At 49.2% G+C, this 17,425-nt stretch overlaps 1 protein-coding gene across 1 annotated transcript in view; it reads right to left on the bottom strand.

Moving 5' to 3' along the window:
- DNAJB12 (DnaJ heat shock protein family (Hsp40) member B12) overlaps positions 1 to 17,425 on the bottom strand; it is a 55,456-nt gene that overhangs the window by 8,391 nt on the left and 29,640 nt on the right. The window contains exons 2-5 of the mRNA XM_073685716.1: positions 14,564 to 14,726; positions 12,456 to 12,601; positions 1,806 to 1,985; positions 1,587 to 1,669 (exon numbers count right to left, since the gene is read on the bottom strand). Coding sequence (XP_073541817.1) covers positions 1,587 to 1,669; positions 1,806 to 1,985; positions 12,456 to 12,601; positions 14,564 to 14,726 — 572 coding nt within the window. The remainder of the gene's footprint in view (positions 1 to 1,586; positions 1,670 to 1,805; positions 1,986 to 12,455; positions 12,602 to 14,563; positions 14,727 to 17,425) is intronic.

Below are 17,425 nucleotides of genomic sequence, written 5' to 3'. Positions count from 1 at the left end.
AAGTATTCAGACCCTTTGCTCAGACACTCATATTTAAGTCACATGCTGTCCATTTCCTAGTGATCCTCCTTGAGATGGTTCTACTCCTTCATTGGAGTCTGATTAAACTGATAGGACTTGATTTGGAAAGACACACAACTGTCTATATAAGACCCCACAGCTCACAGTGCATGTCAGATCAAATGAGAATCATGAGCTCAAAGGAACTGCCCAAGGAGCTCAGAGACAGAATTGTGGCAAGGCACAGATCTGGCCAAGGTTACAAAAGAATTTCTGCATTACTCAAGGTTCCTAAGAGCACAGTGGCCTCCATAATCCTTAAATGGAAGAAGTTTGGGACCACCAGAAGTCTTCCTAGACCTGGCCGTCCAGCCAAACTGAGCAATCGTGGGAGAAGAACCTTGGTGAGAGAGGTAAAGAAGAATCCCAAGATCACTGAGGACTTTTTGGTGATAATTCTAAGTGGTATGTGTGAAGAAAATCAGGCACTGCTCATCACCTGCCCAATACAATCCCAACAGTGAAACATGGTGGTGGCAGCATCATGCTATGGGGGTGTTTTTCAGCTGCAGGGACAGGACGGGCCTGGTCACTGCCTCTGTGCCCGTGGTCACATGCTTCTGGTCTGACTGCGAGAATTCTTACCAATCCTTATAATGAAAGGGTCCAGCACTGTTTTTTTTCCTGATGTGCCACCAGGGGAACCTCTGCAGGGAAATTTTACAAGGGAATCCCAGAGATGATGGGGGGGCCCTGCAGTGGGACCTTTACCTCAAAAAATGATTGCATACTCTAGCATTTATGTGATGAGAAAACTTCAACACAGAGTTCGCACACTGCATATTTGTAGTGGAATTTCAACAATGGAATCTGCACTGAAATTGACTGATTGTAAATGAATGCATTAATCTGAGATATTCTGAAGTTCGAAAGCTATCCCCTATCCTTAGCATAAGGGATAACTTCAGAATCACTGGGGCCCAACCGCTGTGACCCCCCCCCACCGATTTCAAGAACCAAGGCTCTGAAGAGTCCTGTGTGAATGGAGAGAAGGTCGAATATGTGCACTGCTGCTCCATTCATTCTTAAAGGAGTGCCAAAGACCAGTGGAGCGCAACAAACTCCAGCGGTCTCATTAAAGTGAATGGAGTGGTAGTGCACAGGATCGACCTCCGCTCCTAGAACATGGGTCTCCTCAAGGCCCAGATTCTTGGGATCACAGCGGTCGGGAAGTTATTCCCCATCCCATGAATAGGGGAGATCTTCAAACTTGAGAATATCCCTGATATCCCTGAATAACCACTGATCATTTAATTTAAAAACTAAAATCATATAGTCATGGAGAATGTCGAAGTAATTGCAATTTACTTTCCATTCTTACGAATTTATATTGGAAGAGACTGACTGATGTAATTACAGACTTTCGTGACCATCTGAGAGATATATACGCACACACAAGTGTGTATACTAGCTTTAAAGACACAGAAATCAGTCTTAGGGCTCCCTCTAGTGGCTAAGCCATTGACTTTTCAGCATCCCTAGACATTTTTGGTAGGGGTACAATTCCCCTACTGGAAAGCACTTACATCGCCTTGGCGGTGTTCTCGTCTATCTGGTCGCTGAGAATATGTGTAATGCATTCGGCCATTGCTGTATACATGAACATTACCTAAAAGTAAGAAAACAACAAAAACAAAAAAGTCAAGCTAAGTAATTCTCTCTATACAGGTAGTGTGGGTTTGCCCTTTTTACAGCTAAACATTTTCGCTCATTTATATAAAAAAACAAAAACAAAACACACTTACTAGAAGGAAATCCGCCACCAAAGAACATATTGAAGAGGTCTTCAGGGGAGATGTCAGCCTCAAAGCCTCTGTGGAAGTCGGAGTGGCCATGCCGTGATGCACTGACTTTCTCATCTCCAAACTGGTCGTACTGCTTTCTCTTATCGGCGTTGCTTAACACTGCATATGCATTCCCAATCGCTAAAAACAAGAGGAGTTAAAAAAAGGGAGAGTGTGAATGTAGAGAGACCGCAAACAGTATATTATATAGCACTGATGGGGTGCCATCCATGCAATGATCCACTGAGGACAGTATTGCTGGAAAGATTAGTGCTGCATGCATCAAACTGGAATTCGAAGGAACCAGAGATATCCGTCATACTACTCGTCCGTAGAGCGATGTGGCTTATGTTATAAATGGTAGTGTGAACACTACCTGATATTCCTAATAATGCCGAACGCAGCATTAGAAAATACGTTTGATCACTGGTAAAATCAGCTTTTACAACAGAGTTGTTTGTCACTTCATTATCAGCATGGTTTTCTTATCCGAGTTGTACCACACAATAAATGGCAGATAATGCTCCTACTTTACAGACGGTCAGATGATGACTGGCATCCTGCCCTGAACTCCATGAACCTGCAGTCACATAGCGGCCATGTGTGAGGTCTGCTCCGCAGTGACAGGAGGTTGCCGCTTTAGTGAATACAACCTGCTCCCTGGAGGGACATGCATCTCCTCATTTTCCTATACCGGTTATGAGCACTAGATTTTGTGATGGGACCCCGATCCATGGATCTAGTCTGATTGCCATATGTGGAGTCGGGGAGGAATTTTCCCCTAATATGGGGCAATTAGCATCCGCCTCATGGGGTTTTGCCTTCCTCTTCTATGTGTGACGGCAGAGCAGACTGAAGGCTTTACCCTACCTGTACATAACAAGCCCCCACTCCTCCCCACGGTCATCACAACACTAATGTCATGTGCATGTCTACAGCCATTTATTGTAGTGACCATCTTCATACACATCCTATATTTTGCCAGTGGCTCAGTGTAAACACACAAGTCAGATATCCACCATTTACCTCAGGATTACAACCTCTCACTACGTCAATGTGAGATAAGAGTAAACTCATCAAACACGGCGCTATCTCTGGGAATAATTCCACCTGTGCTCAAATGCAGGACAATGTGGCCTCATAGCCTCGTTTACTATTAATCCGGCCAAACCCCTCAGAAAACAGACAATGCACAACATTACGTGCTGGCTACTGGACTGTACAGCCTGGGCTCTACTTTACCATAAGGGACTGGGATATTTTTTTCTTCAGATGATGGGGAATAGGGATAGGGATACTGGTGGGAGTAAAGCCCCCATACACATTAGATAATTGTTCGGCTGGCAGCCATCGCCCGACTCCTCCATAACTAGGAGCACTCAGCTGAGCGAGCGCTCCTGTGTGCTCTATGAGAGGGCCGCTGCCTGACTCCTCTATACCTAGGAGCATATAGCTGAGCGAGCGCTCCTGTGTGCTCTATGAGAGGGCCGCTGCCTGACTCCTCTATACCTAGGAGTACTTAGCTGAGCGAGTGCTCCTGTGTGCTCTATGAGAGGGCCGCTGCCTGACTCCTCTATACCTAGGAGCACTTAGCTGAGCGAGCGCTCCTGTGTGCTCTATGAGAGGGCCGCTGCCTGACTACTCTATACCTAGGAGCACTTAGCTGAGCGAGCGCTCCTGTGTGCTCTATGAGAGGGCCGCTGCCTGACTCCTCTATACCTAGGAGCATATAGCTGAGCGAGCGCTCCTGTGTGCTCTATGAGAGGGCGGCTGCCTGACTCCTCTATGCCTAGGAGCACTTAGCTGAGCGAGCGCTCCTGTGTGCTCTATGAGAGGGCCGCTGCCTGACTCCTCTATACCTAGGAGCACTTAGCTGAGCGAGCGCTCCTGTGTGCTCTATGAGAGGGCCGCTGCCTGACTCCTCTATACCTAGGAGCATATAGCTGAGCGAGCGCTCCTGTGTGCTCTATGAGAGGGCGGCTGCCTGACTCCTCTATACCTAGGAGCACTTAGCTGAGCGAGCGCTCCTGTGTGCTCTATGAGAGGGCCGCTGCCTGACTCCTCTATACCTAGGAGCACTTAGCTGAGCGAGCTCTCCTGTGTGCTCTATGAGAGGGCCGCTGCCTGACTCCTCTATACCTAGGAGCACTTAGCTGAGCGAGCGCTCCTGTGTGCTCTATGAGAGGGCCGCTGCCTGACTCCTCTATACCTAGGAGTACTTAGCTGAGCGAGTGCTCCTGTGTGCTCTATGAGAGGGCCGCTGCCTGACTCCTCTATACCTAGGAGCACTTAGCTGAGCGAGCGCTCCTGTGTGCTCTATGAGAGGGCCGCTGCCTGACTCCTCTATACCTAGGAGCACTTAGCTGAGCGAGCGCTCCTGTGTGCTCTATGAGAGGGCCGCTGCCTGACTCCTCTATACCTAGGAGCACTTAGCTGAGCGAGCGCTCCTGTGTGCTCTATCAGAGGGCCGCTGCCTGACTCCTCTATACCTATTAGCACTTAGCTGAGCGAGCCGCTGCCTGACTCGTCTGTACCTAGGAGCACTTAGCTGAGCGAGTGCTCCTGTGTGCTCTATGAGAGGGCCGCTGCCTGACTCCTCTATACCTAGGAGCACTTAGCTGAGCGAGCGCTCCTGTGTGCTCTAAGAGAGGGCCGCTGCCTGACTCCTCTATACCCATTAGCACTTAGCTGAGCGAGCCGCTGCCTGACTCCTCTATACCTAGGAGCACTTAGCTGAGCGAGCGCTCCTGTGTGCTCTAAGAGAGGGCCGCTGCCTGACTCCTCTATACCTAGGAGCACTTAGCTGAGCGAGCGCTCCTGTGTGCTCTATGAGAGGGCCGCTGCCTGACTCCTCTATACCCATTAGCACTTAGCTGAGCGAGCCGCTGCCTGACTCCTCTATACCTAGGAGCACTTAGCTGAGCGAGCGCTCCTGTGTGCTCTAAGAGAGGGCCGCTGCCTGACTCCTCTATACCTAGGAGCACTTAGCTGAGTGAGCGCTCCTGTGTGCTCAATGAGAGGGCCGCTGCCTGACTCCTCTATACCTAGGAGCACTTAGCTGAGCGAGCGCTCCTGTGTGCTCTATGAGAGGGCCGCTGCCTGACTCCTCTATACCCATTAGCACTTAGCTGAGCGAGCCGCTGCCTGACTCCTCTATACCTAGGAGCACTTAGCTGAGCGAGCGCTCCTGTGTGCTCTAAGAGAGGGCCGCTGCCTGACTCCTCTATACCTAGGAGCACTTAGCTGAGTGAGCGCTCCTGTGTGCTCAATGAGAGGGCCGCTGCCTAACTCCTCTATACCTAGGAGCACTTAGCTGAGCGAGCGCTCCTGTGTGCTCTATGAGAGGGCCGCTGCCTGACTCCTCTATACCTAGGAGCACTTAGCTGAGCGAGCGCTCCTGTGTGCTCTATGAGAGGGCCGCTGCCTGACTCCTCTATACCTAGGAGCACTTAGCTGAGCGAGCGCTCCTGTGTGCTCTATGAGAGGGCCGCTGCCTGACTCCTCTATACCTAGGAGCACTTAGCTGAGTGAGCGCTCCTGTGTGCTCTATGAGAGGGCCGCTGCCTGACTCCTCTATACCTAGGAGCACTTAGCTGAGCGAGCGCTCCTGTGTGCTCTATCAGAGGGCCGCTGCCTGACTCCTCTATACCTATTAGCACTTAACTGAGCGAGCCGCTGCCTGACTCGTCTGTACCTAGGAGCACTTAGCTGAGCGAGTGCTCCTGTGTGCTCTATGAGAGGGCCGCTGCCTGACTCCTCTATACCTAGGAGCACTTAGCTGAGCGAGCGCTCCTGTGTGCTCTAAGAGAGGGCCGCTGCCTGACTCCTCTATACCCATTAGCACTTAGCTGAGCGAGCCGCTGCCTGACTCCTCTATACCTAGGAGCACTTAGCTGAGCGAGCGCTCCTGTGTGCTCTAAGAGAGGGCCGCTGCCTGACTCCTCTATACCTAGGAGCACTTAGCTGAGCGAGCGCTCCTGTGTGCTCTATGAGAGGGCCGCTGCCTGACTCCTCTATACCCATTAGCACTTAGCTGAGCGAGCCGCTGCCTGACTCCTCTATACCTAGGAGCACTTAGCTGAGCGAGCGCTCCTGTGTGCTCTAAGAGAGGGCCGCTGCCTGACTCCTCTATACCTAGGAGCACTTAGCTGAGTGAGCGCTCCTGTGTGCTCAATGAGAGGGCCGCTGCCTGACTCCTCTATACCTAGGAGCACTTAGCTGAGCGAGCGCTCCTGTGTGCTCTATGAGAGGGCCGCTGCCTGACTCCTCTATACCCATTAGCACTTAGCTGAGCGAGCCGCTGCCTGACTCCTCTATACCTAGGAGCACTTAGCTGAGCGAGCGCTCCTGTGTGCTCTAAGAGAGGGCCGCTGCCTGACTCCTCTATACCTAGGAGCACTTAGCTGAGTAAGCGCTCCTGTGTGCTCAATGAGAGGGCCGCTGCCTGACTCCTCTATACCTAGGAGCACTTAGCTGAGCGAGCGCTCCTGTGTGCTCTATGAGAGGGCCGCTGCCTGACTCCTCTATACCTAGGAGTACTTAGCTGAGCGAGCGATCCTGTGTGCTCTATGAGAGGGCGGCTGCCTGACTCCTCTATACCTAGGAGCACTTAGCTGAGCGAGCGCTCCTGTGTGCTCTATGAGAGGGCCGCTGCCTGACTCCTCTATACCCATTAGCACTTAGCTGAGCGAGCCGCTGCCTGACTCCTCTATACCTAGGAGCACTTAGCTGAGCGAGCGCTCCTGTGTGCTCTATGAGAGGGCGGCTGCCTGACTCCTCTATACCTAGGAGCACTTAGCTGAGCGAGCGCTCCTGTGTGCTCTATGAGAGGGCCGCTGCCTGACTCCTCTATACCCATTAGCACCTAGCTGAGCGAGCCGCTGCCTGACTCCTCTATACCTAGGAGCACTTAGCTGAGCGAGCGCTCCTGTGTGCTCTATGAGAGGGCCGCTGCCTGACTCCTCTATACCCATTAGCACTTAGCTGAGCGAGCCGCTGCCTGACTCCTCTATACCTAGGAGCACTTAGCTGAGCGAGCGCTCCTGTGTGCTCTAAGAGAGGGCCGCTGCCTGACTCCTCTATACCTAGGAGCACTTAGCTGAGCGAGCGCTCCTGTGTGCTCTATGAGAGGGCCGCTGCCTGACTCCTCTATACCCATTAGCACTTAGCTGAGCGAGCCGCTGCCTGACTCCTCTATACCTAGGAGCACTTAGCTGAGCGAGCGCTCCTGTGTGCTCTATGAGAGGGCCGCTGCCTGACTCCTCTATACCCATTAGCACTTAGCTGAGCGAGCCGCTGCCTGACTCCTCTATACCTAGGAGCACTTAGCTGAGTGAGCGCTCCTGTGTGCTCTATGAGAGGGCCGCTGCCTGACTCCTCTATACCTAGGAGTACTTAGCTGAGCGAGTGCTCCTGTGTGCTCTATGAGAGGGCCGCTGCCTGACTCCTCTATACCTAGGAGCACTTAGCTGAGCGAGCGCTCCTGTGTGCTCTATGAGAGGGCCGCTGCCTGACTCCTCTATACCTAGGAGCACTTAGCTGAGCGAGCGCTCCTGTGTGCTCTATGAGAGGGCCGCTGCCTGACTCCTCTATACCTAGGAGCACTTAGCTGAGCGAGCGCTCCTGTGTGCTCTATCAGAGGGCCGCTGCCTGACTCCTCTATACCTATTAGCACTTAGCTGAGCGAGCCGCTGCCTGACTCGTCTGTACCAAGGAGCACTTAGCTGAGCGAGTGCTCCTGTGTGCTCTATGAGAGGGCCGCTGCCTGACTCCTCTATACCTAGGAGCACTTAGCTGAGCGAGCGCTCCTGTGTGCTCTAAGAGAGGGCCGCTGCCTGACTCCTCTAAACCCATTAGCACTTAGCTGAGCGAGCCGCTGCCTGACTCCTCTATACCTAGGAGCACTTAGCTGAGCGAGCGCTACTGTGTGCTCTAAGAGAGGGCCGCTGCCTGACTCCTCTATACCTAGGAGCACTTAGCTGAGCGAGCGCTCCTGTGTGCTCTATGAGAGGGCCGCTGCCTGACTCCTCTATACCCATTAGCACTTAGCTGAGCGAGCCGCTGCCTGACTCCTCTATACCTAGGAGCACTTAGCTGAGCGAGCGCTCCTGTGTGCTCTAAGAGAGGGCCGCTGCCTGACTCCTCTATACCTAGGAGCACTTAGCTGAGTGAGCGCTCCTGTGTGCTCAATGAGAGGGCCGCTGCCTGACTCCTCTATACCCATTAGCACTTAGCTGAGCGAGCCGCTGCCTGACTCCTCTATACCTAGGAGCACTTAGCTGAGCGAGCGCTCCTGTGTGCTCTAAGAGAGGGCCGCTGCCTGACTCCTCTATACCTAGGAGCACTTAGCTGAGTGAGCGCTCCTGTGTGCTCAATGAGAGGGCCGCTGCCTGACTCCTCTATACCTAGGAGCACTTAGCTGAGCGAGCGCTCCTGTGTGCTCTATGAGAGGGCCGCTGCCTGACTCCTCTATACCTAGGAGCACTTAGCTGAGCGAGCGCTCCTGTGTGCTCTATGAGAGGGCCGCTGCCTGACTCCTCTATACCTAGGAGCACTTAGCTGAGCGAGCGCTCCTGTGTGCTCTATGAGAGGGCCGCTGCCTGACTCCTCTATACCTAGGAGCACTTAGCTGAGCGAGCGCTCCTGTGTGCTCTATCAGAGGGCCGCTGCCTGACTCCTCTATACCTATTAGCACTTAGCTGAGCGAGCCGCTGCCTGACTCGTCTATACCTAGGAGCACTTAGCTGAGCGAGCGCTCCTGTGTGCTCTAAGAGAGGGCCGCTGCCTGACTCCTCTATACCCATTAGCACTTAGCTGAGCGAGCCGCTGCCTGACTCCTCTATACCTAGGAGCACTTAGCTGAGCGAGCGCTCCTGTGTGCTCTAAGAGAGGGCCGCTGCCTGACTCCTCTATACCTAGGAGCACTTAGCTGAGCGAGCGCTCCTGTGTGCTCTATGAGAGGGCCGCTGCCTGACTCCTCTATACCCATTAGCACTTAGCTGAGCGAGCCGCTGCCTGACTCCTCTATACCTAGGAGCACTTAGCTGAGCGAGCGCTCCTGTGTGCTCTATGAGAGGGCCGCTGCCTGACTCCTCTATACCCATTAGCACTTAGCTGAGCGAGCCGCTGCCTGACTCCTCTATACCTAGGAGCACTTAGCTGAGCGAGCGCTCCTGTGTGCTCTAAGAGAGGGCCGCTGCCTGACTCCTCTATACCTAGGAGCACTTAGCTGAGTGAGCGCTCCTGTGTGCTCAATGAGAGGGCCGCTGCCTGACTCCTCTATACCTAGGAGCACTTAGCTGAGCGAGCGCTCCTGTGTGCTCTATGAGAGGGCCGCTGCCTGACTCCTCTATACCTAGGAGTACTTAGCTGAGCGAGCGATCCTGTGTGCTCTATGAGAGGGCGGCTGCCTGACTCCTCTATACCTAGGAGCACTTAGCTGAGCGAGCGCTCCTGTGTGCTCTATGAGAGGGCCGCTGCCTGACTCCTCTATACCCATTAGCACTTAGCTGAGCGAGCCGCTGCCTGACTCCTCTATACCTAGGAGCACTTAGCTGAGCGAGCGCTCCTGTGTGCTCTATGAGAGGGCGGCTGCCTGACTCCTCTATACCTAGGAGCACTTAGCTGAGCGAGCGCTCCTGTGTGCTCTATGAGAGGGCCGCTGCCTGACTCCTCTATACCCATTAGCACTTAGCTGAGCGAGCCGCTGCCTGACTCCTCTATACCTAGGAGCACTTAGCTGAGCGAGCGCTCCTGTGTGCTCTATGAGAGGGCCGCTGCCTGACTCCTCTATACCCATTAGCACTTAGCTGAGCGAGCCGCTGCCTGACTCCTCTATACCTAGGAGCACTTAGCTGAGCGAGCGCTCCTGTGTGCTCAATGAGAGGGCCGCTGCCTGACTCCTCTATACCTAGGAGCACTTAGCTGAGCGAGCGCTCCTGTGTGCTCTATGAGAGGGCCGCTGCCTGACTCCTCTATACCCATTAGCACTTAGCTGAGCGAGCCGCTGCCTGACTCCTCTATACCTAGGAGCACTTAGCTGAGCGAGCGCTCCTGTGTGCTCTATGAGAGGGCGGCTGCCTGACTCCTCTATACCTAGGGGCACTTAGCTGAGCAAGCGCTCCTGTGTGCTCTATGAGAGGGCCGCTGCCTGACTCCTCTATACCCATTAGCACTTAGCTGAGCGAGCCGCTGCCTGACTCCTCTATACCTAGGAGCACTTAGCTGAGCGAGCCGCTGCCTGACTCCTCTATACCTAGGAGCACTTAGCTGAGCGAGCGCTCCTGTGTGCTCTATGAGAGGACGGCTGCCTGACTCCTCTATACCTAGGAGCACTTAGCTGAGCGAGCGCTCCTGTGTGCTCTATGAGAGGGCGGCTGCCTGACTCCTCTATACCTAGGAGCACTTAGCTGAGCGAGCGCTCCTGTGTGCTCTATGAGAGGGCGGCTGCCTGACTCCTCTATACCTAGGAGCACTTAGCTGAGCGAGCGCTCCTGTGTGCTCTATGAGAGGGCGGCTGCCTGACTCCTCTATACCTAGGAGCACTTAGCTGAGCGAGCGCTCCTGTGTGCTCTAAGAGAGGGCCGCTGCCTGACTCCTCTGACTGCAGCTTACTTCCCAGAGAACAAAACGATGGGCTGCTGGCCGCTATACACAGACTGCGGACCAGCCCTCCAGGTTAGGCTCAATTTAGTCTAATGTGTATGAGGACCTTATAAGTAGTCTGCTATCATTTGTGTCACCAGGTGGCTGGTTGTTTGCAGATATTGTTGAGGAAGGGGGAGGGGTCATAAGTGTATTGCAGTTTCCATTTTTCACCATATCTTAAGTCGCGCCATTATTAATATTTTTTTGCTCTAGCCATATTTTAAGGTGTTTCCACCTCTGGTAACCCCTGTTCAGTCAGGTGAAAATGGGAAGTACATAGCAAAAATGGAGGAAACCCATAAGATGGTTTGGTCATGATTTCATACTGCACAGTATATTGCGCTCACATTTTTGGGGAGGTTACTGTTACATATGTGCAGATGTTCAGGATTTGCAGCGGAAAATTCACATACATACACTGCGCAATTGTGGTGAAGTCAAAGAGAAACAGAAGAACAGCGCTGGACACCGGAGAGAGCGGCGGTAGGTGACCATCAATACACTCACACTACATTACACGCATATATACACATTTAAAAGGGGTTTTCCCACAAACAAAAGTTAATTTTAATCAATAGATCTTGGAATAATAATAAGTTCCACAATTGGATGTGTTTAAATAAAATGTTCCTGTGCCGAGATTAAAAAGATTATCTCAGCACAGGAACATTTTATTTAAGCACGTGCAATTGTGGAAGTCATTACTATTCCAAGATCTATTGATTAAAATTAACTTTTGTTCGTGGGAAAACCCCTTTAATGAAAGAAAATATAGATGGGAGCGCTTCTTTAAAGTACCTTTGGCTTATAAAAGGGGTCTGGAGTGGGGTATACACCTTCATGACATATATACCCTAATAGGGAATTAGACAGGGAAGTCCTCTAACCTCTTCCTGGTATATAATACTACATTAGCCAACATCTAATATTACTCTGAAAGCAACAGTTTGACTACTTAAACACAGTGGGTTTTTTAAACAATTTTCCTCCATAACAGGCTCTTAGAATAAATGGAAACCATTTCTTTATACTGTAAGCCGCCTCTGATTAACAGTAAATGAGATTTGGTGGCAGAATATTCTACAGCAGAAATGGACGTGTGGCTTTAGGTCTGCAGCGGGGCAATCCATGCGGCCATATATTCATTATAAGTGGTGACCCTGCAGCAAGTCTCGGTACCTCCACCCCAGCTGTGCAGTCAGAAGGAGAAGCTTTCACAGACCGGCAGGCTGGTTGCCTACACAATGACTGCTTGATCAATAGGGGTCTCATCTCTAGGACCCCTGTCACTAAGCAGAGTCATTTATCACAAGGTGCTGTTTATGCACTGGTGATGTGGCCACTAGGTGTTCTTTCAGCCGGGCAATCCTATAACATGAGCGTAGTGAATTCTTCTGTACCACAAGCCGAGTGCTCACTAATCAGATTTACACTGGACGTTATCTGTCGATGATAAATACAAAGGGTTTATCCTATATAGGAGAACTTCAGCTCATGGGTTGTCTGAGCAGACCTGGGGATACTGCTGGTGACAATGGCTACATGATGAGATACACCGGTCAGCCATAACATTAAACCCACTAACATCAAGGGGATAAAAATCATTACAATGACAAAACGGGAATAAATTAGAGGGCAAATTAAAAGGTACATTTTTATAATTTGATGTGTTAGGATCTCAGCGACAAGGGCCAAATTGTGCTGATCACTAGGCATCTCTAAAATTGCCAGTCTTGTGGGGTATTCCCAGACCCCTGGGGTTAGTACCTTCCAGAAATGGTCTAAAGAAGGACAGTGAAGCACAGAACTGGTGGTAATAAACGAGTATTAAGAAAACATGAATGTCTGAAGGTTAGAAATCTTATGTACATTTCACCCATTTCAGCTCAATGTCTAGGAAAAGAGAGGGCTCAGGTTACGGTAGGAAACAAAATGCCTATGGTATCTGTATATCCAGTACCGTACCTTTAAATGCTTCGGTTGCGCCAGGAGCATGGTTCTTATCCGGATGGAACTTTAATGCTAGCTTTCGGTATGCCTTCTTCAGGTCATCTTCAGATGCTTCTCTCGTTACACCAAGAATTTCATAGTAATCTTTGCATTGCTTTATTCTGTAAGTAATCAATATATTAGACAATGGAAATTATTAATTTTCCAGGCAATATACTCACATACCCGACTGTTCTGGATGCCCTTAGAAGATTTTTAATATGCATTACAAATTAAAGCTTTGCAATTTTTAAAGTCCTATGATTGAAGTCAGCCACCTCGCGCCTTACCAGCAATGTTCTCTCTGCTTGTTTGTCAATCTATTCCTTATTTGGAGAGTTTCATTCACGGTAATATAATGTATTCCACTTGTTTGCATCATTACATAAAGCACAATGTTTTCATGCAGCATTTGTTATTTTGTCTGCTCTGGATTTTATTGTTCCACGCTTTCTATTCTACTAAGTGAAGGCCAGTCATAGCTGTAGAAACCAGCCACACAATGTACCGAGGAAGCACAAAAGATCAAAGAGATCGACAAACCTCAAACCACAAAATGTTCCTTGTGAAATGCAGCCCCAACCGCAGTATCCTCCACCTACACAATGTTCTGTACTCAGGTGTACATCATGGCACGCACAAGTGTGCAGTACACCAGTGATATGTACCAGCCTCCATGACCTGTGGCCAATGCACAATGGCAGCTGCCCCTGCGCCTCCAGGTTTCTGGCTATAGGGATTATATGCTCCAGACATAATAGGTTTACTACAGCAGAGCTGGAAGAAATTCAGCTCCCGGATTAGGTGGTAAATCAGTCCTGAGCAGGTCCTCTCACCTACACAATGAGCATTCTGCAGTCTAATACTTCCATCTACTGATCTGGTTCACAGGAGAAAGTACAGCACCTGTCATATATTGGCAGCTCTTCCCTCTTTGGTTGCAGACACAAGTAGCTAGATCTGCTGCATGTACCCGATGGCCACTAGAGGGCACATTTCAGCAACATGAGGGAGGCAAGTTCTACTGTGGTGGAGGATGGACTACATCTAGTACCACTAGTAGGGAAATAGAGTACTCTGAACTCATGACTGGTCAATGGGTCACCAATACACTGAGCATAACATTATAGGGGTTGTCCACTATTCGAACAACCCCTTCTGAATCCCTATGTTTCCCCCTTGTAAAATAATATCATTTATACTCGCTTCCAGTTCCTGCGTTGTTCCAGCGGTGTCAGCACTAGTTCTCCCGGGATTCACCTGACATTATGTCACACAAGCCCTGCGGCCAATCAGCGCTGATTTCACGCTTCTCACCTTTGGACAAATAAAGACATCCAGAGGAATTGAGAACTTCTTCTGGAAGTATGTAATATATCCGGTGGAGGGGAGAGTGAAGCCAGAGCTGATTGGCCCCAGGGACTGTGTGACATTATGTCACACAAATCCCAGGAGAACTAATGCTGACACCACTGGAACAGCGCAGGCACTGGAGGGGAGTATAAATTATATTTTACAAGGGGGAAACATAGGGATTCAGAAGTAGTGGACGACCTTTTTAAGATGTAATCATCGCTATTAAAGATTTTGTTTTAGAATTAAATCCTGGAGAGGATTCCTAGCCATTACTAGGGATAGCGGGGACCCTGCTGCTGCCATCACTGGTGAAAAAGTGGAGAGGGCATGCTTCTGGTATTAGGACTTTTCCATTTTGAAGCTTATATGTGCTTTAGATGGGGAAATTTATTTGAAATGTGCTGCTATCAGTGTCATTGCCGGCTCCCAGGATCTGGTATATTTCCAAAAAACTAGGCTGGAGTTTGAGTTTTTTTGAATGGCTTTAAAAATTAAGTATGACTTTTTTGTACCCACAGGACTTGGAAAAATGCCAAGCAGGGATTCTCACTAATTACTAGAATGAAGGGTCTGCCCTTTTAAATCAATGGGGCTTTAAGTAGGGAGAAAAAGCTGGAAGGCAGTAATCCTTTCACTACAGTCACGTGTCTCTGGCGATCTGGGAATCTGGACAATATTATGTACTGAAAATTAAGGCTGAAATACAGGATTACTGATCTGTCAGTTACCTCTTAACGGCGTCGAGCTGATCTTGCGTGTAACTTTTGCCAGATTCCCCACCGGCCTCTCCGTTTGCAGATGGGCTAGGTTCGGCTACATTTTTCCGGTGTCGAGGATTCGGAGCCTGTGTGCCATTAGACTGGCTGCTTTTGTTGATGGCTTCCACGAGCTCTGCAGAAGACACAACAATTGCAAAAAGTGAAGCAAAAGTAACCCGTTCACAAAGACCATTATTGCCTGATCTCTCGAGACCACCAGTCCTCAAACCATCTCTGCACATATGAAGCCTGATGGAGAATGCCATCATTGTAGGTCTTTCTGAATTTACACAGATCAACTCAATATGTAAATCAGAGGCATAATGTGGTACAATAGAGGTCAGATTCACCCCTATGGCAGCCCGATGAGGATTAGCTGGCTCCTTGACCAGGGATAACCAAGCCTGTGTAAAAGGGCTCTAGTGATTCAAATAAAAAAATACCTTTACACTGAAACGGACAAATCACCTTTAAGGGGACCAGTTGACACAAGTTATCACCTATCCACAACAATACAGAAAAATGCAGGATCCGGGCGATGCTGATAATAACCATCCAAAGAGTACATAATGTAGTCAAGGTTCCTTTATTTGTAAGACATTCTGCCGTCGCATTTTGATATTGTATTGGTAGAATATTTGGTCTGATGAAGATACCAATTCAGTATCGGAAGGCATAGCCTGAATATCTTACCAATAAAAGCACCTTGATACATCTTCTACTCTTGGATGGCCATTATCAGTATTGCACGGGTCCTACAATTTACTATATCGTTGTGTCTCCTTCACTGTTGGTTGTCCGCCATCGATGACCGAGCAAAATTCTACAAGCTTTTACCATGGTTGTGCGTGTAATTGCACAACCCCAGGAGGTGAGTGCATCCCCCACTAATCTACCAACATCTCCACCTTATAATGGGTTTATTGTGCTAGGAGGCGCTGTATCTCTTATCTTTGGCAGCAACTGTCACGCCAGGTGTGGGAAAGACTTAGTGCAACACAGAGGGAAGAGCGAAAGGGAGGAGTGGAGACCTCCTAGTCTGGTCTAGTGTCACTCTGTCTCAACTACCGTTCCTATATAGGCTGTTCACCAATCGCCGAACGCGTGCCTCGCCCTGACTTTCCCTGGCATATGGATATGGCTAGGAAAGGGAGGAGATGAGCACTAGTCGATTTCCACTAAAGACTAAAGGGGGGGGGGGATTGCTTAGATTTAGACGACTCCAGACAAATGCGCACATGGCCTCAAGCTCCAGAGAGGACGAAGTACTGCTCTTGCTAAAGCCTCACAAGTAATAATGAATATCGCCGGCACCTCCCTCTCAGGCACACCAGGTATATATACACTCAGGCCAGGGAGCTAATTAGCCAGAGGGAAGTAGCCGCTGGATTCTAGAGACGGCCAGCCTCTAAGAAGATGTCTGTAATGCCAAACGTAGAGATCTCCTGCAACCAACTGCAGGGCGACAGTCACTTCTGAAACATCCGTGACACTATCCACAGGATAAGTGATAACTTGCTGATGGGTGGGTGTCCGACAGCTGGGATCCGCAGTGAATGGGAGAAAGGGAAACTTTCATCCCCTTTAGAATAGAGGAGCGGTGTGCAAGATCGAACGGTGTCCCATTTATTTTTTATGGAACCTGTAAGCGCTGCACTCGGTATTCTGACAGCCCCATAGAGAACGAATGGAGCGGTGGTAATCGGACCTGCCGATCAGTGTAGGTCTCAGCAGTCAGACCCACACTGATCAGCATAACATCATCCACTCTACAGATGGGTGATAATTTGATTGAACCAGACAACTGCTTTAAGCACATGTACATAATATACACAAGAAATCCAGCAAAAATCTAAAAATCCACTCATGGAATCAGATAATGCCAAACACAGCAAAATACATTACTATTAGAAAACTAGCTAAGAAAGTGGTCATCAGTCTTATATACTGGATTAACCATTAACATGCACGTTCAGCTTGATCAAAGGTACACGTTATTAATATAGAGCGAGGCGTGGGTGGGAGCTGCTCATCCCCATCTACAACAAACTAGACTTGTCCACAAAAAAAAAAAAATCACTCATCCATTGTCGAGAAAACTGGGAGATATTATCCATCCAAATTAGATTGGAGGCAGTTAGAGAACGTTAAAGGGGCTATTGGGGCCGGCACTGATTACTAGAACAAAATGGCAGCAGGGTTAACTTTGATCATTTATTTTAATGTACCATATCACTATAAATATATTATATATCTATATCTTGCAATCTTTGCAGTGGCCACTAGGCTGAATGTTAGACTTGTACTTTTCAGCTGCCACATGGACATAAGCAGCAGACTGACTTTGACCTTATTCATTTGTATAGAGGTACTCACTGCTTATGCTCTGATGTGGGACAAGTTCATTGTGAAGGAAAAAGGAGGAGGTGAGCTGTGACATCACCTACTATAAATGGTGGATACTGCATTATATAGGTTATATGTAGTTGTTCGGTTTCATTTGAATGTTGTCTGTGAAGATAATGAGACTTCTGAAAAGTGACTTGTACAGAACAGGAAGTGGGAGTCAAATATTAGGTTTAGTGGCCAATGTGAAAATTGACAGACTTCCGATTATTTTTGTATTAGCAATACGGAGGAACTAAAATCTCAACTTTTATATAAAGAAAAACCCCACGAAAAAACAAAAAACACATTTACAATAAAACCCCAACTTAAAATGACAAGTGATTTTCTGATGAATCTTCTCTTTATATAAGACATGTTATGTACTCCAGGCTAAGCCAAGCAATTATCTCTTATTGGAAAGAATATAATTAGTACAGAATCTTT

The sequence above is a fragment of the Phyllobates terribilis genome, unplaced genomic scaffold (assembly GCF_046119375.1).
Source record: "Phyllobates terribilis strain yellow unplaced genomic scaffold, ASM4611937v1 Scaffold_5__5_contigs__length_657084704, whole genome shotgun sequence".
NCBI classification, from domain to species: Eukaryota; Metazoa; Chordata; class Amphibia; order Anura; family Dendrobatidae; genus Phyllobates; species Phyllobates terribilis.
The sequence above is the reverse complement of the archived record's forward strand: the minus strand, read 5'-3'. Positions and strand labels throughout refer to the sequence as shown.